Source organism: Peromyscus eremicus, chromosome 2 (genome assembly GCF_949786415.1).
Source record: "Peromyscus eremicus chromosome 2, PerEre_H2_v1, whole genome shotgun sequence".
NCBI classification, from domain to species: domain Eukaryota; kingdom Metazoa; phylum Chordata; class Mammalia; order Rodentia; family Cricetidae; genus Peromyscus; species Peromyscus eremicus.
In genome coordinates, this window is record NC_081417.1 from 145,832,975 (window position 1) to 145,858,589 (window position 25,615).

Sequence of the window (25,615 nt, forward strand, 5' to 3'; positions counted from 1 at the left end):
TGAACCATCTCTCCAGCCCCTCCCTTGACTCTTTCACCAGGGCAGGTGGCTCTCTGTCACTTTGATGATAAGGCATTTGTTTATCAAATCATTCTTTCCATCATTCACCTAACATGTTTTTTGTTTTTAATTTTATTTGCATTGGTGTTTTGCTTGCATGTCTGTGTGAGGGGGTCAGATCTTGGAGTTGCAGACAGTTGTGAGCTGCCATGTGGGTGCTGGGAATTGAACCCAGGACCTCTGAAAGAGCAGTCAGTGCTCTTAACCGATGAGCTATCTCTCCAGTCATCAAACATGCTTTAACCCTTGTTCTACTTCAGATAAATACAACTTGCCAATAAACACCCAAGCTAGCCTAGGTCGGGTCAGAGTAGAAGCCAATACTTCCAGAGGGAATGACGCCTAAGGTGAGCAGTAGACTGTGAGTAGGATTAGCCAGGCAAAGAGGGAAATGCAGCCCAGGCAGGGCCAGTGAGAAGAGTATGTGACCCAGCCAAGAAAGATATGATCATGGCAGAAGGTTTGGGTCTGCCAGGACCTTGGCAAGACCAACACCAAGAGGTGGGAAGTGCTGGGCGTATCTCCTGGGATAACCTGGGATGTTCATGCTGAAGACAGTGGGGACTGTAAGGAGAGAAGGAACCTGAGGAAAATCCCTATGTATCTCCTAAGACCTACTAAGGGCAGAAGTGGAGGGACTGTGGGACAGCGTGGGCCATGTGCATGGATAGATGCCATCTTTCTGACTTCTTATTTCCTGTTGTCTTGTGGATGGCATTTATAGGAAACATTTGGCAATGACTAGAGACATTCTTGCTTGGCATGCTGCTGGGCTGTAGAAGTTAGAAGCCAGGGATGTTGCTCAACACTCTACAGAACAGAGGATGGTCCCCAGTCCCAACACAGAATTACCAGCCTCAAATGGGAATGGAATCTGTGGCAGGCCCTTCTTCTCAGAATGTGACGACCAGGAAACCGTCAGCAATGGCGACGGTGTGGGCTGCTTACCTTGGTGCTGTGACCAAAGACCACCAAGAGGCAACTTAAGGGGGAAGGACTTATTTTGGTTCACGGTTTGCAGGGACACCGTCCATCGCGGTGGGAAAGCATGCCGCCAGCAGCTCTCTGGCAGCAGGGGTGTGTGGCGGCTCTATGTTCACTTTTCAGTGGGCCACACGAGGTTGAGAGCTTGGAAATGGAGCTGGCTTGTAGCCTGTAAGGCCCACCCCATCCCCCGGAACTTACTTCCATCAGCTGTCTCCCCCTGAAAGGATCTACGATCTCCTAGAACAGGACCATCATGGGGGGTGCAGGTGTTCGACATCATGAGCTTGTGGGGGCTATGTCACATTCCAATTGTGACAACATCACTGGGAAGTTTGGCAGAATTGCAGAATCCCAGTCTTCATTCCCATAGCCACAGCCACTAAATCCTCTGTGTGTGTGTGTGTGTGTGTGTGTGTGTGTGTGTGTGTGTGTGTGTGTGCATGCTCATGTATGCATGCCAGGGGATGGAATCCAGGCCCTTGCATCTTCTAGGCAAGCATTCTTTCATCAATCTACATTCTCAGCATTTTAAAATAAAGATTTTATTTATTTTTATGCATATGACTGTTTTGTATGAATATATGTTTGTGCACCACATCAGCATGCTGAGGCCAAAGCCCCTAAAACTGGAATTACAGATGGTTGTAAGCCACCATGTGGGTCCTCAGAACTGAACCTGAAGTTCTGAAGGACCTTTTCTAGAAGAGCAGCCAGGACTCCTGACTGCTGAGTCATCTCTCCAGCCCCTCTTCTTGGCATTTTAAATGTTTCCTGGGATGGGGGTGTGAATGTACCTTTAGGGCATCTTTAAGCGAGCTTCTATGTCCACTCCCTTTGGTGGCCCTGATGTCCAAGACCTGTAGAAGAATTGGGAGGGACTATGGGTCTTACAGATCTACTTACAGCGCCATCTTTGTTCCCAGGTGTGTTTGAACCACATGCTGCAGATCCAGAACCCCGGTGGGATCCACTACACCTTCGGCTTGCCGGGTGTGCTAGGAGCAGTCACATACATTCTGCTGAAAACTAGGAAGAACAGCTACTCCATATTCGAGTGAGTGCCTTGGCCTCTTCCCTTAACCTTCGTCCACCTTGGGAGGAAACGTACCCAGAGCCAACTAATTCAGAAAACCATTATTATTATTATTATTATTATTATTATTATTATTAATTTTTTTTTCCGAGACAGGGTTTCTCTGTGTAGCTTTGTGCCTTTTCCTGGAACTCACTTGGTAGCCCAGGCTGGCCTCGAACTCACAGAGATCCGCCTGGCTCTGCCTCCTGAGTGCTGGGATTAAAGGCGTGTGCCACGACCGCCCGGCTTATTATTATTATTAAATTTAAACAGGATAAGCCAGGTATGATGGTGCAGGCCTTTAGTCCCAGCAGAGGCAGAGGCAGGTGGAGTTCTGTGAGTTCCAGGCCAGCTTGGTCTACAGAGTGAGTTCCAGGCCAGCCAGACAGAGGAACCCTGTCTCGGGGGAAAAAAAAAAATTCCAGACAGGGTCTTACGATGTCACTCAGATTGGCCTGGCTCATGCCTCAGCCTCCTGGGTGCTGGGATTACAGGTGTGAGCCACACATCCGGCTTCAGAAATGTTCCTAACCTATACTTTGTAAGGAGCTACCAGCTCTCCAGGCCACATCTTCTCAAAAAGGGGGCAGCTGAAGAGCAGGGCACGGGTGTACCCGTTTTTTGAGGCAGCAGGTTGATAGGACACTTTTGACAGCCATGGCAGTTGAAGTCAAAGTGATAAGTTTTACTATGGAGTCAAGAGTGGCACTGAAGCCATTCCTGGGGGTGATAGTGAAGGCTTTGGGGGGCACAGAAGTGAAGACTATATACAGTGCTCCCAGGTTCTGGCAATTGTCATAGAGTTCAGAGAGAAAGGCTGAGCAAGGAGCGCCGTTTTATTACAAGCGGAAGTACGCAGGCAAGGGCGATGCTCCAGCAGGCTGAGTCTGCCTTCTGCTTTCTTGTATTCCTACCTGTCTGTGGAGTGTTGAACCAGGAAAGAGGAGCGAGCAGTGCCCAAAGACGCTCCATTAGGAGAGGGGACATGGCTCAGCCAGCAGTGTTTTCATCCTCCAGCACAAAGCCTGGCTGTGGCCCACACATCTGGAATCCCAGAACTTGGAAGGTGGAGGCAGGAGGACCAAGAGTTCCAAGTCATCCTCTGCCTGGTAGAGAGAGAGTCTACCACAGGGCCTGTCTGTTGGAGGCCATCCTGGGTTCATGAGATCTGAGGCAGGAAAAGCTGGGTTGTTCAATGCCTCCAACTGTAGGATGGCACGCAGGAGCCAGTGCTGGTTAGGCTTGGGCTGACCCATGGAGTGTGGGGACTTTGCTGTGCCAAAGAGGGCTGTGGTGCCACTCCTCCTGTCTCAACGACACCTGCGAAGCTCTACAGGGACATGGTTTCTTCACAGCCCTTCTTGGCCATGTCACCACTAATGCCACCTGTCATGTTTGTCCCCGGTGCCTGCAGCCTGAGTGGCCTCTCTGCTTTGTCCATTTCAGTGTAAACCAGATGATCATTGACTTCGGGGCTCTGAGCTTCGCTCTGGCGATGGGAATGGCGGCTGGACTCCTAACAGGTCGGTGCAGTACAGGCTTTCCTCCACTAGAGGGCGCTGTGGCACACGTGTGCATGCTCGGCCCCTTCCTCTGGAACTCACGCCAGCTTTTCTCTGTGTATCCCTGGCTGTCCTGGAACTCACTCTGTAGACCAGGCTGGCCTCGAACTCACAGAGATCCACCTGCCTCTACCTCCTGAGTGCTGGGACTAAAGGCATGCACTACCATTGCCCTGCTACATGATGATTTTTTTTAAAGATTTATTTATTTATTATGTACACAGCATGTATGTCTGCAGGCCAGAAGAGGGCACCAGATCTCATTACAGATGGTTGTGAGCCACCGTGTGGTTGCTGGGAATTGAACTCAGGACCTCTGGAAGAACAGCCAGTGCTCTTAACCTCTGAGCCATCTCTCCAGCCCCCTACGTGATGATTTTTAAGAGATTTATTTTTTCCTTTTATGTGTATGAGTGTTCTGCCTGCATGTCTGTTTATGTAACGCTTGCGTGCCTGCTGCCTGTGGAGGTCGGAAGAGGCAGATGGATCCTCTGAAACTGAAGCCACAAACAACTGTGAGCCACCATGCAGGTGCTGGGAGTTGAACCCGAGTCCTCTGGAAGAACAAGTACTCAAAACTGAGCCATGATCCCTTCAGGCCCTCAAATGCTGCTTTTAAAAAATCAAATAATCAGTTCAGAGTAGTGGGGCACGATAATAGTCTCAGCACTCAGGAGGCGGTAGCAGGCAGGTCTCTGAGTTCAAGGCCAGCCAAAGCTACTACACACTGAGACCCTGTCGCCACCCCCGACCACAACAAAAGACCCAACACAAAATCCAAGAAACATAATTTCAGAACTAGAAAGGCCTCCAGAGGTCACCTGCTGCCAATGAGGCCTGAGGAGGCGGGGACCTCCCTGGAGTTCTAAGTGGGGCAAGTGGCGGCGTCCTTGAACCCAGGGAGAGTGGTGGCGCCCAGCTTTGCATGGAAGACCAAGGGGATTTTATGCCCTCAAGCCTGCCTCTCCTTCCCCAAGGGCATCCTCACACTACTTCACTCAACAGATGCACATCCAGGCTCTGCTCTGAGCCAGTTACTCTGGACTGCAGGGGAGAGAACAAATTCTCCAGGCTCCCAGAGTGGACACTCGTTAGTGAGCACACTGCCCTCCCTTTTTTCTTTTCTTTTTCTGAGACACTGCCTCTTTCAATAGCCCAGGCTGGTCTTGAACTCGCTACCCTCTTGCCTCGCGTCCTGACCGATGGGATTACAAGTGTCACCCTGCCCGCCTTCTGGGGAGCTTTCTTTGTTTTGCTGGAGTCAAAAGAGCACAGAGGGAAAGCAGTTCACGCTGTGAGAGTGGAGACCAGTTAGCTTTCCTTTGTCACTTACCACGCCAGAGAAGTGGTGATTCAAAACCACCTGGAGCGTCGGAGAGGCGCCTCAGCAGTCAAGAGCACTGGCTACTCCTGCAGAGGACCCAGGTTCAGTTCCCAGCACCCACATGGTGCTCACAACCATCCCTAACTCCAGGTCCAGGGATCCAAGAGCCCTCTTCTGAACTCTGTGGGCAGCAAGGGTGTCCTCTCCATGGTAGCTCTTGTGTTTAAAATGGATCTGTCATCCCTCCTTCCCTCTCTCCCTCCCTCCCTCCTTTCCTCCCTCCCTCCTTTCCTTTCTTCTGGGTTTCACTATGAAGCTAAGGTGGCCTCTGCCTCCCGAGTGCTGGGGTTACAGGCGTGTGCCCCCTCCCTCAGCTGTGCCGGGGCCCTTGTAGCCTGTCTTGGGGAAGGGTGTCAGGTCCACGTCCATTGGATAGTGCTGGGTGTGACCTCAGTCCCGCAGACAAATCTTGCCCTCATGGTTCCTTAGGAGACGTCTAGAGAATGAATGAAGCTACCAGGACCCACTGAGCTTCCATTTGTCTGTCTCAAGATTACGGGGAGGGGAGATTTAGTGATTTTTTTGTTTTGTTTTGTTTTTCAAGGCAGGGTTTCTCTGTGTAGCCCTGGCTAGCCTTGAACTCACCAAGATCCACCTGCTTCTGCCTCCTGAGTGCTGGGATTAAAGGCATGCATCACCATCACCCGGCTTATTTCAGTGATCTTGAGGTAACAAATGAGCTCTGCATATTTTAACATTTCATTCTTTTGTTTAAGGTTGGCTCCTAAATATCAAAGTGTGGAGGGCTCCCCACGCAACCAAGTACTTTGATGATCAGGCTTTCTGGGAGGTAAGATTTTTAAGTTATTAACATGATAGATTTACTTTTATTTAGTGGGTGTGTGGGTGTGTGCAAGGAGATCAGGGGACAACTCATGGGAGTCCTCTTCAGGTGCCCCAAGCTTAATGATAAGGAAATGGAGGCCTGTTGGTGAAGTCACTTGTCCGAAATGGCAGAGCCAGTCAAGGACACAGGGATACAAATGTGTGTCTGGCTCCAGATGTGTGGTGGGTATCTGCTGGAGAACTGTCTCCAGAGCCCGATGCCACCATGTGGCCATCTCACTTACTTCCTGTCACTGAGCAGAGCCAGGCTGTAATGTAGGAAAACAGACCAGGAGCTGCCTGTGGTTCTGTAAGTCACATAAGCATCATATGGAAAAATCCAAAATGGAATGAGCTATGGTAGTAGTAAGTCCCTGCCACTGGTGGTATTAAAAACAACAACAACAACAAAACCAAAAAACAAGATCTATGTAAAGAACTACATGAAGAGCCGGGCGGTGGTGGCGCACGCCTTTAATCCCAGCACTCGGGAGGCAGAGCCAGGCGGATCTCTGTGAGTTCGAGGCCAGCCTGGGCTACCAAATGAGTTTCAGGAAAAGGCGCAAAGCTACACAGAGAAACCCTGTCTCGAAAAACTAACTAACTAACTAACTAACTAAATAAATAAATAAATAAATAGAAAGAAAGAGAGAGAGGAAGAAAGAAAGAACGAACTGCATGAAGCTGGGTGTGGGGGCCATGCCTGTAATCCCAGCGGTAGGAAGGATGACAGGTTCAGGGATAGATCCCACTACATAGCCAGACTCAAAATACAAAAAGGGGTTGGGAAGTGGTTAAGAGTGTTTGCTGCTCTTACAGAGGATCTGGCTTCTGGGTTACCATTGGTTACTGGTTCCTGGGACCCACACCCTGTAACTTCAGTTCCAGGGGTTTTGGTGCCAATTCTGACCTCTCCACACACCTCACATGTAGGGCACAGACAGACAAGCATGCACACACAAGTATACATAAGTAAAAACAAACAGGGCCTGGAGAGATGGCTCAGTGGTTAAGAGCACTGGTGTTCTTCTAGAGGAGAGGGTTTGATTCCCAGAATACACAGCAACTCACAACTGTAACTTTGTAACTCCAGTTTGAAGGACTGGATGACCTCTTACGGCCTCTGTGGGACCAGGTGTGCACATGGTACACAGGAATCTATGCAAGCGAATCCTCCAAATACATAAGTTAAAAAAACGTTTTTGAGCCAGTCGGTGGTGGTGCACGCCTTTAATCGGAGTTCCAGGACAGCCAGGGCAGTTACACAGAGAAACCCTGTCTTGAAAAACAACAACGGGGCTGGAGAGATGGCTCAGAGGTTAAGAGCACTAGCTGTTCTTCCAGAGGTCCTGAGTTCAATTCCCAGCAACCACATGGTGGCTCACAACCATCTACAATGAGATATGGTGCCCTCTTCTGGCCTGCAGGCTGAACACTCACTGTATACATGATAAATAATAAAATCTTTTAAAAAAAAAAAGAAGAAAACAACAACAACAAAAAAGGTTTGTACTCACAGAGATCCTCCTGCCTCTGCCTCCCAAGTGCTGGGATAAAAGGTGTGTGCCACCACTGCCTGGCTAAATTAAATTTTTTTTAAAGAATTAAAAATTAAAAATAATTTAAACACACACACACACACCAAAAACCAAACAAATGAAAAACAGAGGAAGAGAAATACAGATCTAAGATTTCCCCTAAGATTTTTCAAAGTGACAGCTAGGTGTGGGGCACATGCCTTTAATCCCAGCCTACTCTACATAGTGAGTTCCAGGGCAGCCAGAGCTAACACAGAAACTGTCTCAAAAAACCAAAAACCAATGAAATAAAATCAAACCTGTGCTTTGTCTTCACAGTTCCCTCACTTGGCTGTTGGATTTTAAGTAAAAACGTCTGAGAATGAGGCTGAGCGTGGAGATGTCCCTCTCCGTGCGTTCCATTTGTGTTTGTAACACGTGTTACGAGAAAGTCTTCAAGTGGCGATTTAAGTTTAAATGGTGTGCTTGGTTTCATGACAGATGCTATCGATACTGCTGGCTGCAGACACCTCATTAAAGTTCCGGTCCCATCTGTCCATGACTGTTTCCTTCTTTTCTCACCTACTAAAACCACTACCCAGGTGGTTAACTCCCGGCTACAGCAGCACAGGAAGTGATGGGCAATAGGGAAATGAAGAGCCCTCACATCGGGTCACTGCACACAGGCTGTGGAGCCAGCAGTTTGACAAGGTCCTCAGCATCCTCCGGATTGTACTGTGGGGAGAGGGTGTGGCCGGTCGTGGGGTGAGGGTGCGCGCTCTCAAGTTTTGTTTTTTTTTTTTCCTCCGGAGCTGAGGACTGAACCCAGGGCCTTGTGCTTGCTAGGCAAGCTCTCTACCACTGAGCTAAATCCCCAACCCCCGCTCTCAAGTTCGTAAGAGGTCGACTCACAGATCCATCATCTGGATTTGTGACGTCATAGAGGACAACAGCAAAGCTGTCCTTTGTGTCCTGACAAGCCAATGTTATTCAAACTCCCGGCCAGTGGGTGTGGAAGACTCCACACATCCAAGCCATCTATGACAGTGATCATGGCTCCCACTGGGCAACTGCAGCAGCCTGATGAAGACCAAGACTTCAAGCTCTACTCTGAAGACTTTGTACCATATTGTGTGAGGTGTATGTGTGTGTGTGAGGTGGGGGGTGGGGCAGAGGAGGCCAAGAGTTCCAGTGGGGGACAGACTATCAGGGTCCCTAACAGCTGGTCTGTACAGCGCTAACCAACCCTGGGGTGTGCTGAATTTATCTGTTGAGAGGTAAAATGAAACACAGAATTCAAGTCACTATCAAAACAAATTGTCAGACAGGCATTGGTGGCACATGCCTTTAGTCCCAGCACTTGGGAGCGAGAGAAAGGCGGATCTCTGTGAGTTCGAGGCCACACTGGAAACAGCCAGGCATAGTGACACACACCTTTAATCTCAGGAAGTGATGGCAGGGAGCAAAAAGGTATATAAGGCGTGAGGACCAGGAACTAAGTTTGTTTAGCTTTTAGGCTTTTAGTAGCAGTTCAGCTGAGATCCATTTGGATGAGGACACAGAGGTTTCCAGTTTGAGGAAACAAGACTAGCTGAGGAATTGATGAGGCGAGGCTGGCTGTAGCCTGTTCTGTCTCTCTGATCATTCAGTGTTCACCCCAATACCTGGCTCCGGGTTTGTTTTTATTAATAAGACCTTTTAAGATTTGTGCTACTGGGGCTGGAGAGATGGCTCAGTGGTTAAGAGCACCGGCTGCTCTTCCAGAGGACCTGGGTTCAATTCCCAGCACCCACATGGTGGCTCACACACAGCTGTCTGTAATCCACTTGCAGGGGATCTGACACCCTCACACAGACAAATGTACACACAAGTAAATAAATAAAATATTAAAAAAAAAAAAAAAAGATTAGTGCTACATGGTAGCCTGGCTTCTCTAGCGCACCCGCTCTCTCGGGGACCCTGAAGCACCACTTCCGATGGAATGGTTGCCAGTTTCTCTTTCTTTGATGCGGAATTTCTTCCTGGGCCATGGCGAGCTTTTGTTTCTTCAGGATGTCTCTGTGCAGCTTCCTCTGCTGGCTCCAGAAGTTTCGTCCTTCTCAGAAAGGAGCATCTCCATTGGCTGGGGAGCTGGCGTGCAGGCTAATCAGGTAAGTCCAGTGCATCTTAGGTGCTCAGTTCTCCTGGGAATCTCCAATGACTGAAAAATCTACATCAAAACTCCAGTTATGCAGGACTGTTTTTAAGTATGTACAGCAAAAAGTCTGGGCCATTGTGTCTAGCTCCACACTCCTGGGCACGCCTACCAATTCTCCCAGTATGGCACACATCACTTTTTTTTTTTTAAAGATTTATTTATTATGTATACAGTGTTTTATCTGCATGCACCCCTGCCCACCAGAAGAGGGCACCAGATCTCATTACAGATGGTTGTGAGCCACCATGTGGTTGCCGGGAACTGAACTCAGGACCTTTGGAAGAACAGCCAGTGCTCTTAACCTCTGAGCCATTTCTCCAGCCCCCACTTTTTTTTTTAATATTTACTTATTTATTTGTTTGTTTATTATGTATACAGTGTTCTGGTTGCGTGTTTGCCTGCAGGCCAGAAGAGGGCACCAGATCTCATTACGGATGGTTGTAAGCCACCATGTGGTTGCTGGGAATTGAACTCAGGACCTCTGGAAGAGCAGCCAGTGCTCTTTAACCGCTCGGCCATCTCTCCAACCCCACACATCACTTCTTTAAAGTGCCATCTGTCACATACTTAACAGTCTGGGCAGTACAGGTGTTCTTAATGTGTAAACACAGATTTGAAGCTCTTGACTTAACACACTTTGAAGGGTCTCTGGGTCAAGAGTCAGGACCATTTTCACAGGTTAGGTCATTTACATGAAAAGGAAGCTGCACAATTTCCTGGCAGAACCACACAAACCATATACACAGTATAATGAGAAAGAACTCTGACCACTGGATAGTTTTTAATAACAAACAGGAAAATGTTTATACATTATTCAACAAAGGACACAGAAGAGGCCGTGCTTAGGAAACACTGGATCCCAGAGCAAACCCTCACCCCCAAGACTCCACCACTTCTCCCTAATCGACTCTGTAGACCATGATAGAAGCTGACAAAGTTACTCATGTCAACACTTTCCACTCCCACTGCCAAGCTGATCAGGGGCACGCCACACTAGACTGTTGCAGTTCACATAGGAGTTCATGATTCCAGCATTATACAATTTTAAGCTGAAATTTAGACTCAGAAATAAGTTTAGAAAACAGCATTACAAAAGATTGGGTGAGCGGTGAAAAAAAAAAAAAATCCCATGCAGGGCGGCTGTGCTGCAGAGGTGGGTGTCTTCACTGCCATAAGTCCTCCGTGCGGCCGAACTTAAAAACCAGCCCTCTGTGGACAGAGCAAGAAGCACAACATGACTGTCTGGGCTGGGAAACTTCTAGAAGGGTAGGAAGCATGTGACAGAGAAACACGGAGCTGAAGAGAAGCATCTGAGATCCACACACTGATTGTCCTAGAGACACGGATTCTTCCTAATGCCAGACTGCTGCTCCTGACCTGTCCCCAGACCTAAGATCTTACTGCTGAGGCTCTGAGAAGCCAGCCACTGTTCAGGAGTGACCATTACCTACTTGACCCTACAGGACTTTGTGGGGGTGAGCCAGGGATGGAACACAGGTACACCTTTATGGGCTGTGTTGGTGTGCTAGGCCCATCCAGACAAATGAGGCGTACAGTCTTTGTCCTCAACCCACTCACATCTGCCAATACGTGTCACACACTTCACACCAAACACCAAGGAGGCCTGAAATAGAACTCACTCTCCTTGAAGGAGTTCAATTTTTTTGTTTTTATGAGATGGGGGTCTTACTGTGTAGCCTTGGCTGACAAGGAACCTACAATATAAACAAGACTGTCCTCGAACTTACGACAATCCTCCTGCTTCTGCCTTCTGATGCTAAGATTATAAGCACAAATCACTGCCTTGCTGTCTGTCGGTCTCTGAATTTGTCTGAAAAACGATTCAGACAGAAGCAGGATGGCTCGGTGGGTAGTGTTTGCTGACAAAGCCTGACAACCCAGTTCCCTGGAACCTACGTAAAGGAGCCAAGAGTGAAGCGACTGTTCCAGGTTGTCCTGTGACTTCATGTGTGTGGTAGCACGTTTGCATATGCACACTTACCTCCACACGTGTACACAGTAATGAAGAAGTCACTAAAATTGTTTTGTTTGTTTGTTTGGTTGGTTTTTTTTTTTTTTCAAGACAGGGTTTCTCTGTGTAGTTTTGGTGCCTGTCCTGGATCTCACTCTGTAGACCAGGCTGGCCTCGAACTCACAGAGATCTGCCTGCCTCTGCCTCCCAAGTGCTGGGATTAAAGGCGTGCGCCACTACCGCCCAGCCAAGAAGTAACTAAGTTAAAAAAAAAAAAAAAAGGCTCCAAAAGGATGGTCGTATTGAAATGGGCTTTGATTGATAACCAGGAGCTCAGATGAGATGGGGTGTGCTGGCTGGTCTTCTGTCACTGGACACAAGCTAAAGTCAGCAGAGAGGAAGAAGCCTCAATTCGGAAAATGCCTCCAGAAGACTAGGTTGTAAGCAAGCCTGTAGGGCTTTTTTTTTTTTTTTTTTTTTTTTTCCCTCGAGACAGGGTTTCTCTGTGTAGCTTTGCACCTTTCCTGGAACTCACATGGTAGCCCAGGCTGGCCTCGAACTCACAGAGATCCGCCTGGCTCTGCCTCCCAAGTGCTGGGATTAAAGGCATGCGCCACCACCGCCCGGCGGCTTTTTCTTAATTAGTGATTGTTGGGAGAAGACCAGCCCGTGGTGAGTAGTGCCATCCCTGGGCTGGTGGTCCTGGGTCCTATAAGAAAGCCCGTTGAACAAGCCCTAGGAAGCAAGCCAGTAAGCAGCTCCCTTCCATGGCCTCTGCATCAGCTCCTGCCTCCAGGTTCCTGTCCTGACTTTGATGATGGACAGTGACGTGGAAGTGTAAGCCAAACAAGGCCTTATTAATGGGTTAATGGGTTCTGGTGTCTGATCACAGCACCAGCAACCCTACCTAGGACACAGTGGCAGGAACAAGAGCTGGTGGGATCATGAACAAGAACAAGGTGCTTTTGGGTGAAGACACAGTACCTCAGAATGCGAATGCCAAGAAGCCAAGGGGTAAAGGCTGAGGGGTGGAGCTCCATGGTAGAGCTAATGCCTAGAGTGCCTAGTGAGGCGGGGAAAGTCCTGCCAGGCCCAGTGGTACACACTTGTAGTTCCAGCTACTTAGGAAGTTGAAGTCCAGCCTGGGTTACAGAGAGGAATTCCTTCCTTTAAAGAATGCGCGCGCATTCACACACACACACACACACACACACACACACACACACACACACACACACACACACGGGACAAAGAATGAAAATCAGAACTTACCCAAAAAAGATGAAGGCATTCTGGAAAAAAACAGCAATTCCAGGATACACTATGGACTTTTCTGTAAGAACAATTGCTATAGTTAGAGGTGTAGACCAGCAAACATCACTTTCTTGCCTACCTACCATAACTGATGGCTGGCAGCGGTGCTGGGTAAATTAAATGGCATAACGCACGGCAGGCAGCTGGTTTGGTAAATGACAGCCCCCTGCTCAGGTAAGACTACTTCCTGAGGCACACGACCCACGAAGGACACTGTGAAACATGCTGAGGACCCTGCGGAACAGAACTGATAACTGTCCGGCCCTCAGGGAGCCGCACCACCTGCCCCTGGAACAACCGGGGAGGACACAGAACAACCCAGGAGAGGGAGTGGGGTACATGGAGACATTAGACCCTGAGGCCAGGAAGACCCCAGGAAGAACAGACCCCAGAGCAAGGGCAGGAGGCAAAACTCTGAGGCAGGAGAGGCAGCACGGGAGAGGAATGGCTGCCGGATACGAGAAGTGAGAACGGGGAGGAAAGAGGACAGTCCCGGGGGCCAGGCAACCATGACAGGGGAATGTGACGTGAGCCAACCTGTCCTAACAAGATCCCACTGCAGGCAAAGGGAGAGGCAGGAAACCTGCCAGCAAGTCCTTTCAGAAAGCAGGAAGAGACTGTGGTAGGCTGAAGCGGGTGACAGCCATGGAGATGCTGAGAGGTGGCTGTGAGGTGCGTAGGGTCAGGATGCACTGCACCCCAGACTGGATGCTCAGGGCGAGAGAAAGGCACCTTCTTTCACAGGCCTCGGATGGGGGCAGCAGTGACTGGCCTGCACATCTGGAAGGGCACACTAACCTTACTGAGAGGACAAAGACACAGCAGTGCCCTGCAGGGTCCAGAGTACCAAGTGGGATCTCACCATCTCTGCCCCAGGCTGTCAGAGCACTCACTGATGGAGTGCTCCAGGATGGGCCCGGAGGCACTGACAACTGTCAGCTTTCTCATCCCAAAATAGCCTCAAGTTTTGTCTAGGCCTCTACTACTCCACATTAACAAAGTTACCACCTCCAGGTATAGTGGCTCACATCTTTAGTCCCAACACTCGGGAGGCAGAGGCAGGTAGATCTCTGTGAGGCCAGCCTGGTCTACATAGTGAGTTCTAAGACAGCCAGGGCTATATAATGAGATCATGTCTCATAACAACAATAGTAACAAAACAAACCAACCAAATCAGACTAGGCTGGTCCAAGCGTGGCCAGGCACTATGTTTTTACTATTATAGCAACGGTCTATTTTATCTGGATTACTAAGTATTTTTCCTATTTTTCTAGTGTCCCTCAAGTGGAATTTCAGCCAAGGGACCCAGGGCCTTTTCCAGCTCTGGCCTCAACAGCACATGCAACTGTTAACTATTTTTCCTATGTAAAAGGAGATAACATTGCATTACCAAGGAGGCATAACTAAATAAAGGTCAAATGTGGTAACATGGCAAACACATGTAACCTCAGCACTGGGGAGGTGGAGAAGGAGAATCGCTATTTCCAGGCCACCCTAGGCAGGAACTTATCTTAGGTGTGGTGGTGAATAGCTATAATCCCAGAATTTGGGAGTCTGAGTGAGGCCAGAGGACTGATGGGAATCTGAGGCCAGGGCTACACACCAAGAGTCGGTTTCACCAAAACAAAACAAACAAAACCAAACAACTGAGGGCTGCCGATGAGCTCAGTGGGAGAGTGCTTGTCTCCAAAGGCTCCTCTGCACCTCAATGGGAAGTTAGCGCTCTGCAGGGATGGCGTGACAACTTGACTGGAGCATAGCCACGCCACCCCCATGATGGGTCATGAGTGCTCTGACCTAATCAATGAGCGAATTCAACCATGGATTCAGACTCTGAGACACAGGGAGTGGAGGGACGAGGAGGCAGGCCCTCCCTGGAGGAGGTGGGTCATGGGGACATGCTGTGAAGGCCTATCTTGGTCCTGGCTCATTGTTGTTGGTCCTGTTTCCTGGCGGTAAGCATCTCTGGTGCACAGAGCCATCCCTTCCTGCTGCATCAACACCAGAGCCCTGGAGCTGGATGACCCTCAACTGTAAGCTCCGGCCTGAACGACAGACCCTCTCTTTAAGCTGTTCCTCTTGGGTCACAGGGCTGAAGACTGTAATCTAGAGTTGAGAGCAGGACGTGGAGTTTATCCCATTCCTTCCGAACACCAAATTGAAAGAAAAACTTACAAAGCTAACTACTGATGGGAGGAGAGATGTCTCCAGGTAAAAGACAACGCAATAGTTGACGCATCTACACATAAAATATTGTTCAAGCCGGGCGGTGGTGGCGCACGCCTTTAATCCCAGCACTCGGGAGGAAGAGCCAGGCGGATCTCTGTGAGTTTGAGGCCAGCCTGGTCTACAGAGCGAGATCCAGGATAGGCACCAAAACCACACAGAGAAACCCTGTCTTGAAAACACCAAAAAAAAAAAAAAAAAAAAAAAAAAAAAAAAAAAAAAAGTGTGTGTGTGTGTATATATATATATATAATATATATATATATATTATATATATATATATATTTTTTTTTTTTCCTTTTTTCCCCAAAAAAAGTTTAATCTAAAGTAGACAGTTTGGATGTAAAATCCCAGCATGGGATTAAAATGTAACCAGCATTTTCTTACCCTTAGCAACATAACCTCCAAAAAGAATCCACATGGATGCAATCAGGGATCCGAAGGCCAACATGAAACCAATGAAGAGCCAGATTCGAGCACCTGCAAAGACATCATGGTACCACAGCTGCTCAGCAGATGGCTGTCGACTTTGTAAAGACAATCAAAGTCCAAGCTGAATGTGTGTGATCCCAACAATTACAGGAAGGAGGGTCTGAAGTTCAAGGCTAGCCTGTGTTACCTAAGACCCTGCCTCAAAAACAACCAAGGGGCTGACAGGGGGACCCTCAGGTAAAGGCACTTGCTGCCAAGCCTGATGCCTCAATTTGCTCCCCGGTTTCCAAATGGTAACAAGAGAGAACTGACTCCAATAAGCTGTCCTCTGACCTCCATACATATGGCATGTATGCAGCCACACTCATTCCCTCCCCACCAGATATGGTGGTTGAGGTAGAAGAAATGCCAGCCTGTACTACACAGTGATGTGTCCAGCAAATGCTACAGAGACCCTGTCTCAAAAACAAAAACCAAAACCCAACCAAAATCCACATATAGCATACACACACTCATAGATATGATGTGACATACATACACGCAATGGAAATAAACAAATATATATATATATATATATATATATATATATATATATATATATATGCCTAGTGGTGGTGGCACACACCTTTAATCCCAGCACTTGAGAGGCAGAGGCAGGTGGATCTCTGTGAGTTCAAGGCCAGCCTGGTCTACAGAGTGAGTTCCAGGACAGCCAGGGTTACACAGAGAAACCCTGTCTTGAAACAACAACAACAAAAATAAAGAAATGTAAAAAACCAATGGACCAGGCAAGGTGACACACACCTGTGATCACACACTTGCAGGGTTGAGGCAGGAGGATCAGAACTTCAAGGCCATCCTTGGTTACACGCACACAGACATGCATGTAGGCAAAGCATCTGCACACATTAAAAAAAAAATGGTCTAAGATTATAAACTATTTCAAGATGCTAATGCAAGCCAGGTATAGTGATGAACACCTATAATCCTAGCCCCTGCGAAGCAGAGGCAGGTGAACCTCTGAGTTCAAGCTCAGCCTGATCTACATATTGAGTTTCAGGCCAGTCATGGCTGCATAGTGAGACTCTGTCTAGATAAACAGAGAAACAAAAAATGCTAATTCAACCAAACACAGGTAGTTTAACGTGCTGCAGATTCTGCTTTGCAAACACTGCCAGCTCTTGCTCTCTGCTGCAGCCTGGAGACACTTACGGCTACCTGTTATTGCTGAGGTCATATACTCAAGCCTGGTGGTTTTTGCACTCACAGCCTGCTGTGACCGATGCCTTGGAATCCAGCACCACCCCATCCTAGACCAGAACCCAAGCAGCCTGACAAGCAATCTTCGGGGTACTGGTCTTGCTTCAAGGAAGGAAGGTTGGTAGAAGATGAGGTGTCTGCCTACCTGTCTGGCCCAGACAGCCTTCACTATAGCTGTCACCTCGCACTTGTCCGTTCGATACTGCGTTAATCCTGTGGGAGGGAGAGAACCAAGACGTCAGGAGCTTTCCCTCGGGAGAAGCCGTCTCTAACATCAAATTACTAATGCAATAAGCTAGGCTTGCCCATATTCAAGGTGAGGCCTCCTGAGTCTTGAGTCATGGGTCCATATGACTCAAGTCACGTAAGGAAGTCCCTTCAAGTGAGACATGTCCTGGAGCCACATTTGTGGTCTAGACTGGGAGAAATGGCGTTGTTTGAAAGCTTCTGGCCTCACCCAAAACTTATTGACACAGTATGGACAATGTGGAGCCACAAAACCTAGTTCTAACAAATTTTCCGGGTGATTCCAATGCTTGTGAAAAACTGAGTGACGGCTTAGCAGTGAAGAGCATTTACTGCACAAGCAGAGGACCCGAGTTCAGATCCTGCCTCATCAACCATCTATAACTGGAGCTCTTTGGGGATCTAAAGCCTCTGGCCTCCAAAGGCAACTGTACTCACATGCACGTACCCATATACATAATTAAAAAAAATTAACCTTAAAAACAATTGAGCAGGGGCTGGAGGGATGGCTCAGAGGTTAAGAGCACTGGCTGCTCTTCCACAGGTCCTGAGTTCAATTCTCAGCAACCACATGGTGGCTCACAACCATCTATAATGAGTTCTGGTGCCCTCTTCTGGTGTGCAGGCATACATGCAGGCAGAACATTATACATAATAAATAAATAAATCGGGCTGGAGAGATGGCTCAGAGGTTAAGAGCACTGGCTGTTCTCCTAGAGGTTCTGAGTTCAATTCCCAGCAATCACATGGTGGCTCACAACCATCTGTAATGAGATCTGGCACCCTCTTCTGGCCTGCAGACAGAACACTGTATACATAATAAAAATAAATAAATCTTAAAAAAAATAAACAAATAAATAAACAAATCTTCAGCCTTTAATCCTAGCACTGAGAAGGGAGAGGCTGGCAGATCTCTGAGTTCGAGGCCAGCCTGGTCTACAGAGTGAGTTCCAGGACAGCCAGGGCTGTTATACAGAGAAACCCTGTCTTAAAAAACAAACAAACAAATCTCAAAAGGTTGTCTCAGAACATGGACAGAGGTAGGAGAACTGCCATGAGTTCAAGACCATCCTGGACTGGAGGGGCCCCTGCTCAGACACATCAAGCTCAGGGAACCAACTGTACTCTGCAATGTACCTGTTCTCTGGGTGCTCTTCCTCCAACACGAACAGCCTTCCCACCCTGCTGAGACTTCCACATTTCGGTTCTCACTGCATAGATCTTCACCTTGTCTGGACCGCCCTCCTATGGGGACCCATGTCCCCCACTGCCTCGGGCCTGCCTGTGTACCTGAGGATGCCTGCCATCTTTGGCTCCCCTCACTGGTGTATCTTCTATTTGGTTTTGTTTGCTTTTGTTTTTTTGAGACAGGCTCTGTGTAGCCCTGGATGTTCTAGAACTAGCTCTGTAGACTAGGCTGGCCTAGAACTCAGAGATCTGCCAGCCTCTGTCTGAAGTCTGCCTGCTCTCTGTGCACGGTGGTCCCACTGTGCCTCCCTCAGTGGCTCACAAGCCTCTCAATTTGCTAGGATACACATATAAGTGGGAGAGGTGGTAAAATGTGGGGAATCTGGCAGCTGGACTAGGGAAAGGCTGGAAGGGATGATTCTCAGTGCTAAGATTTATAGGTGTCTACCACCATGCGCGGGATATTTCCCTCAATGATTATAAAATATACTATAGCCAGGTGGTGGTGGCACAAGCCTTTGATCTCAGCACTTGGGAGGCAGAGGCAGATGGATCTCAGGGAGTTTGATGCCAGCCTGATCTACAAAGCGAGTTCTAGGATAGCCAGAGCCAGAGAGACCCTGTCTTGAAAAACCAAAAATAAATAAATAAATAAATAAATATAGTACAAAATAAATTCTGCAAGGTCCCTATACCTGGGGTGGGTATATTTTCACCTCCCCCTGGCACACAGCCTGTCTGTGAGCTACAGACAAAGAAGGAACAAGAGGCACATCTGGAGAGAGCAACATCTGGAGAGATGAAAGTGTTTTGACTTAATCTCGGAGACTGACACAGGTGTACATATAATAAAAATATACCCAGCACTGAGGCAGGAGGATCATAATGTTCAAGGCCAGCCTGGCCTATATATGTAGACTTCTCAAACCTCAACTCTAGTAGCCCCCTGACCCCTCTGCAGCCCGACCCCCCTCCAGCCCCTGACCCCTCTGCAGCCCCAATCCCCTCCAGCCCCTGACCCCCCTCCAGCCCGACCGCTCCCCAGCCCCTGACCCCTCCCCAGCCCCTGACCCCCCTCCAGCCCCTGACCTCCCTCCAGCCCCTGACCCCCCTCCAGCCCCTGACCCCCCTCCAGCCCCTGACCCCCCTCCAGTCCCGACCCCTCATCAGTTCTGTTTTTCTCATCTGCACCTGAGTCATTTAACTCTATCATGGAATCTCGCTTACTGACTGTCCCCCTCACTCAGCTATGGACTGTTCCTGTTTTGGTCTCAACCATTTCTCTCACACTGAGAATAGAGGCCGGCCATGAAACCCATACCTGTGGGAGGTGAAAAACCCGTAAGGAAAACACAGTTTCCGAGGTGACCGGGAAATTTTAAACTGTCCTCTGCTACGACAGAAGTCAGCACATCTGAGGAAAGCAGGGAGACACTACGGCAGTGGAGAGAAGGAACTGCCACTTCTCCTCAGGACAGCGCTTGCTGGCCTTGGAACTCACAGCAATCCTCCTGTCTCAACCTACACAAGTGCTGGGGTTTTTGTTGTGTTTCTTTCTTTTAGGTTTATTTTATGCACGTGTTTTATCTGCATGTATATATGAGTGCCTGGTACCAGCAGAGGCCATAAAAGGGCACTGGATTGCCCGGACTGGAGTTGGAGGGGGCTGTGAGCTGCCATGAGGTGTTGGGAATCAAACCCAGTTCTTCTGTCAGAGAAAGACATGTTCTGAACACTGAGCCATCTCTCTAGACCCTGTGTCTTGTTTGCTGACATCAGTGCCTTGGCTGGCCTGAAACTTGCAGCAATCCTCCTGTCTCTGTTTCCTGAGTTCTGGGATTGCAGGTTACAAGAGTGTGCCACTGTGCCCAGCAGTCCTTACCTACCAGAATTTTAAACTGTGTCTAGGATCATTTTAGTCTGCGATACCCTCGGTGGGCAGAGTGACGCCACACTTACATGAGGAAGGCTATGGTTGCTATGACGCCACAAGCATGGTATGAGTGGTTGAACACCTCCATGGTGGGATACATAACAGCTGCATCGATGATGATCCACCAGCCTGTGAAAAACTAAAGACAGACAAAATAAGCGACATCAGCGAGACCCGACAGCCACATTACATGGGTTGCTACGGGGTATTTGAACCAAGAAACCCCTTCAGATGAATTTCCATATTTCCTCAACCATTCCAGCAGCTTCAGGCTTGTGATCGGTAGGTGGCTCGCCAGCTGATTAAATACCAGGCACCCTAAACCCGCTTCCACTAGTAGACTTGACAAATCTGTAGCTGATTTTGTGACCTGTAACTTACAACGTCTCACGGAGGAGGAGGAATGTGAAGTCGGGTGCGACTGTTCATGCCTATAAACGGCAGTGTTCAGAGGGCTTCAGCACAATGGATCCCAACTGGCAGAGGAACGTCCTGCTGCAGTTCTATGATGGGGCTCCAGGCAGATAATGTGGGGTATGGTGGCACACAGCCACTCCAGGGAGGCTGAGGCAGGAGGACTGAGAGTGAAGTCAGCCTGCGCTACACAGCAAGACACCTCTCCCTGCCAAAAAACGGAGGTCTGCAGAGAGAACAGTTATCACTGGATGAATCTCAGCTACATCTTGGTGTCACGAAACAACAGGTCTGCAATTTTCTTATTCCTTTGATGACTACAATGTGGTCATTTGGTGGCTTCTGATATGATGTTTAAATTACATTTGAACATGGGATTATATATTGCCTAACTAAATTTTTTTCTGGTTATTATTAAAGGAAAATATATAAAATAAAAATAATAAAATACTATAAAACAAAAAATCTGTTTCAACCCCCCCCCACAAAAAAAAAAAAACCCAAACAAACAAAAAACACATTGACTGGGACTCTACAGGATGACATTAAGTATGCTGAGATGTAGCTTGCTAGTTGAATGCTGTCTGGTGTGCACAACTCCCTTGGCCTCTATTCCCAGTACCACACGTACTATTAACCAAATCCCGACCAACAGCTTAGAAGGGTTTGAAAAGAGCCTCCTTTCCCGCTCTCACTGCCAACCCAGAGGAACCTTGGGTATCATCATCCTCTGCTGATTTAAAGTTATTTTAAGCTATCAAATTGCCTTTAGCAGATTAAAGACAGATCCTTATGTTTACTGATGATGCTTTTATTGGCTAGTACAAGTAGTGGCCTATATTCTCTCCCCCACCCCCCATTTAGTGTGTTCAAGATTTAAAAATTTTTTGAATATTTATGTTATATGTCTGAATGTTTTGCCTGCATATATGTCTATCTGTGCATCAAGAATGTGCTTGGAGCCGGGCGGTGGTGGCGCACGCCTTTAATCCCAGCACTCGGGAGGCAGAGCCAGGCGGATCTCTGTGAGTTCGAGGCCAGCCTGGGCTACCAAGTGAGTTCCAGGAAAGGTGCAAAGCTACACAGAGAAACCCTGTCTCGAAAAACCAAAAAAAAAAAAAGAATGTGCCTGGAGCCGGGCGGTGGTGGCGCACGCCTTTAATCCCAGCACTTGGGAGGCAGAGCCAGGTGGATCTTTGTGAGTTCGAGGCCAGCCTGGTCTCCAAAGTGAGTTCCAGGAAAGGCGCAAAGAATGTGCCTGGTATTCATGGAGCTCAGGAAAGGGCATCGGAACCTGGGAAGCTGGATTACAGAGGGTTGTAAGCTACCATGTGGGTGTTGGGAACCAAATTTGGGTCCTCTGCAAGAGGGTCCTTAACCCTGGAGCCATCTCTCCAACCCTGCATTCAAGGTAGTTTATTCATAGACTAAAATTTAATGCCTTTCAAAATACGAGAGTTTCTAAAATGGTATTCAATGTTGTCATGACTTTGGAAAACATACGATGATTTAAAAAAAAAAATATATGACAAATCTTCCAGCGGTCCTGAGTTCAATTCCCAGCAACCACGTGGTGGCTCACAGCCATCTATAGTGGGATCTGATGCCCTCTTCGGGTGTGCAGGCATACATGCAGATAGAGCCCCCATATACATTAAATAAATCTTTAAAAAATATCTAGAAGAAAAAAAATGGGGGCTGGATAGATGGCTCAGCAGTTAAGAGCACTGACTGTTCTTCCAGAGGACCCGGGTTCAATTCCCAGAACCCACATAGAAAAAAAAATATATATGACAAAATAAAAAAATCAGAGACTAAGTAAAGAGAAAATATTTAAAGTTGGGTTTCTAGTCATTCATTTACTTAAAATTTTTTCCTTCCAGGCTGGGGCTATAGCTCAGTGACCGAGAACTTGCCTACTCTGTGAGGTTCTGGGTTCAGTGTATAGTAAAAGTATTTCTCTTTAGAACAGGAAGTGGGTAAGATCTTAAACCATGGTATCAGACTGCATGAGGAATTTGCCTTGTAAATAACAATTTTATTTTGTAAATCACCTCTGAGCATTATATTTTAAAGGTCAAGGTGGGGCACACCAGTACTTGGGAAACAGGAAAAGGAGGAGCTTAAGGTCATCCTTGGCTATACTAGAAAGTTTGAAGCCAACATGAGCTACATGAGACCCTGCCCAAGGGGGGAAAAAGCTCTTGGGTTTCCTACTACTTTTCCCTACAAGATTAAGGGGAATGTGAACTCTGGATAACCTGAGAAATGGGATTATCTGTCTTGACTAGTCCAGACCTGATTGTTTCTCTAATCCTTTCTTTTCCTCCTTTCCTTTTTTTTTGGTTTTCGAGACAGGGTTTCTCTGTGCACTGGGTTTCTCACTCTGTAGACCAGGCTGGCCCCGAACTCATAGAGATCCACCTGCCTCTGCCTCCTGAGTGCTGGGGTTAAAGGTGTGCGCCACACTTGGCCACACTTGGCCCTCTTCAACCCTGTCTTAAACTTACTGTGCTCACTGAGAGGAGGCATAACCCATACAATAAATAAATGCATAAAGTATGTTTCATTCTGCCAACTATTAACAAAACTACTAACACTACTACTAACAAAACTCACAAATAAAACATCACTAAGTAAATTTGGTGATCAATTTTTTTAAGCATACATTTTAAAGCCAACACACACAATCCAAAAGGTCTATAGACACATATCAACGTAAGGAGGGCCAAAGCCTCAAGGATACTTACGAGAATGCCAGCGGCGATGGAGGCAATGGTGTTCCGCTTCTCCCCCCAGTCCATGCATTCCGAACACCTTGCCCCTTCTAGAAATCCAGACATCCTTTCAGATTACTAAAACAAAACCAACATAGCAAAATAAAGTACTTCCGTTTACTTGCTTCAAACCTGGCGGTGTTCCTGCAAAATAACAGCTCATTTCTAATCTAATACACGTTACAAACTACTTTTATTCTGGCTCTACGTATTTCTTCAGAATATCTGATGTAGCTTTTGGAGAGAGTGAGGTTTGAACCTAGGGCTTCATACATTTTGGAGAAGCACTTTACAAATAAGTCCCCAGACTGTTCCTGCGTGTGTGTGTGTGTGTGTGTGTGTGTGTGTGTGTGTGTGTGTGTGTGTGTGTGTGTCTGAGGCAGGGTCTTTCCCAGGCTGCTCTCAAACACTAGGTAATCTTCTGGCCTCAACCTCCCATATGTTAGGACCAAGCCAGGATTTATTTAGCTTTTGATAAAACTGCCAAATTCTCACTCTGGAAAACAAAATTTTGATTCACTCAGCATATACATAATTTAATTTAAAACATGGTTTTCAGTTGTGAATGGTGTGGTGGCTTGTGCCTGTGATCCTAGCATTTGGCAGGTTGAGGCAGGAGGATTGCACTCAGGCAGGGGCCAGCCAGTGGGTTTCAGGTCAGTTTGTCTAAAAAACAAAAAAACTATCAAAACCAAAAACCAAGAAAACAAAATAGGATGTTTTTTTTTGTATTTACATAATATGAAAGAAGGTGATTACCCAAACCTTAACAAAAATGTACTGAGCTCCTCAAAGTTGTTACACTCTAATATTCCAATTCCATTATTATTTTAATTTATGCAGTCCTTTAAATAAATACGCACACTTGGTCCTCCAGGGCTGTTTTCTATAGCTTTAGTTCCAAACTAAGGTTACTATTCGGTTTTGCTGAATGAGGACCTGATAAACTTTGGTTCTAAGTTAAAAACATGTACTTAGATAAAAAAATACTTCTCCTAGGAATTTGCATTTTATCATGAATGTGTTTTTTCATGCCCAGATTAAGAAAGGAAACTATGAACTACGGGTTTTATTTCTACCTCATTTCTTTTACAATATTTCTTCAAGCCTGTCTTCGAATGTCATCACTATGTAAAGGGCGCTCATTTTAATATCTCTAACTCTGCTCCTAGTGATGTTTCAGCATCCCACACAGAAAGTGCAGACCTGGAGGTAATTCGGACTAAAAGACTGTGCTGTCAAACTACCACAGCCAGCTGAAACTAACAAATTACATAAAAACCTCCTTCAAGCTCAACTGTGCAGACCCGGCCCGAGAAACATCACGTGATCTTTATTTCACAGAATAATGGGAAACCCTGAATTATACATAGCTCGCTCACAGTGAATGAACACCCCAATTCCCACATAACTCCTAAGGAGTGCGATTTCAATTTTAGCTCCCTTTAACAAGCTAAAAACTGACACATCTTTGGGGTGAGTTCGGATCTCAAAATACACTCGTTTTTATCTAATGCTTGAAAAGAAAAGCAACCCACTATGGTTTAATTGTCAGTTCACCCCAACGGCTCCACCCGAGTCCATGTTTCGCTGCACAATTACTAGACACCTCAAAGGCTGACCCGCCCTGCAGACTGGAGGAACAGGGCGCGGCCACGCGTGGGCCGGCCGCGCTGCTCGGCCGTGGGGTTTGCATGCCCAGCTCGCAGTTCTGGGGCGAGACCCGGCCACAGGAAGCGGCGCGGTACGTCGCTCGAGCTCAGCCGCGGTGACGGCGTCCAAGAGCTGGAGCGCGGCCCGCACCACCGCGAGTTCGAGCCCGGCCCGGCCCGCTGCTCCGCCCTCCCGTCCGCACTCACGTCCAAATCTGGAGCCCGGAGTCGCCGCGCGTTCGGTGGCCTCACTTTACTCCAGTTCGCCAAGAAAACAAAACAGCCACAGGCAACCAGACTCCCGGATGTCAATATACAGACCCCGCCCTCGAGCCAGTGCGCATGCGGGTCGGGAGCGGGAGGCGGTTCCTGGGGCGGGGTCTGTGGACCACGCCCACCACGACAAGTTTGCGCATGTCCGGACGCCCTTTTCCAGTCCCTCTGGTCACCGTGGGAAGTACTGGAGTTAATTAAGTCTGTCTTCTGGAACCGAGGAAGGGAGGCGACAGTTTACCTTTACTATTTGTTTTAATTTTTTATTACACTTTTATTTATTTTTGTTGTTCTTGTGTGGAGGTCAGACAGGACAACCTG

The 25,615-nt window shown here is 47.7% G+C and overlaps 2 protein-coding genes across 3 annotated transcripts in view; one reads left to right on the forward strand and one right to left on the reverse strand.

The window, feature by feature from the left end:
- The window catches only part of LOC131905218 (blood group Rh(D) polypeptide-like), a 36,015-nt gene extending 28,239 nt beyond the window's left edge, over positions 1-7,776 (forward strand). For both annotated transcript variants that reach the window (XM_059256181.1, XM_059256182.1), the window contains 4 exons: positions 1,971-2,101; positions 3,569-3,645; positions 5,785-5,858; positions 7,750-7,776. In XM_059256181.1, coding sequence (XP_059112164.1) covers positions 1,971-2,101; positions 3,569-3,645; positions 5,785-5,858; positions 7,750-7,776 — 309 coding nt within the window. The remainder of the gene's footprint in view (positions 1-1,970; positions 2,102-3,568; positions 3,646-5,784; positions 5,859-7,749) is intronic.
- A 2,579-nt stretch (positions 7,777-10,355) lies between these two features.
- Tmem50a (transmembrane protein 50A) lies at positions 10,356-25,366 on the reverse strand. Its single transcript, XM_059256183.1, has 7 exons — positions 25,229-25,366; positions 23,343-23,447; positions 20,205-20,317; positions 16,957-17,024; positions 15,507-15,599; positions 12,852-12,912; positions 10,356-10,816 (listed from the first exon to the last, which is right to left on the reverse strand). Exons 2-7 carry the CDS (start codon positions 23,433-23,435, stop codon positions 10,771-10,773), a joined length of 474 nt encoding a protein of 157 aa, XP_059112166.1. The 5' UTR covers positions 23,436-23,447; positions 25,229-25,366; the 3' UTR covers positions 10,356-10,770.
- Positions 25,367-25,615: the final 249 nt, after the last annotated feature.

Coding starts and splice junctions, on each gene's coding strand:
- Tmem50a (XM_059256183.1), bottom strand. CDS start 23,435: ATGTCTGGATTTCTAGAAGGGGCAAGGTGTTCGGAATGCATGGACTGG. Junction 17,025..20,204: donor GCAACCATAGCCTTCCTCAT/GTAAGTGTGGCG, acceptor TCCCTCCCACAG/GATTAACGCAGTATCGAACG. Junction 12,913..15,506: donor TGGAGGTTATGTTGCTAAGG/GTAAGAAAATGC, acceptor TTGTTCTTACAG/AAAAGTCCATAGTGTATCCT.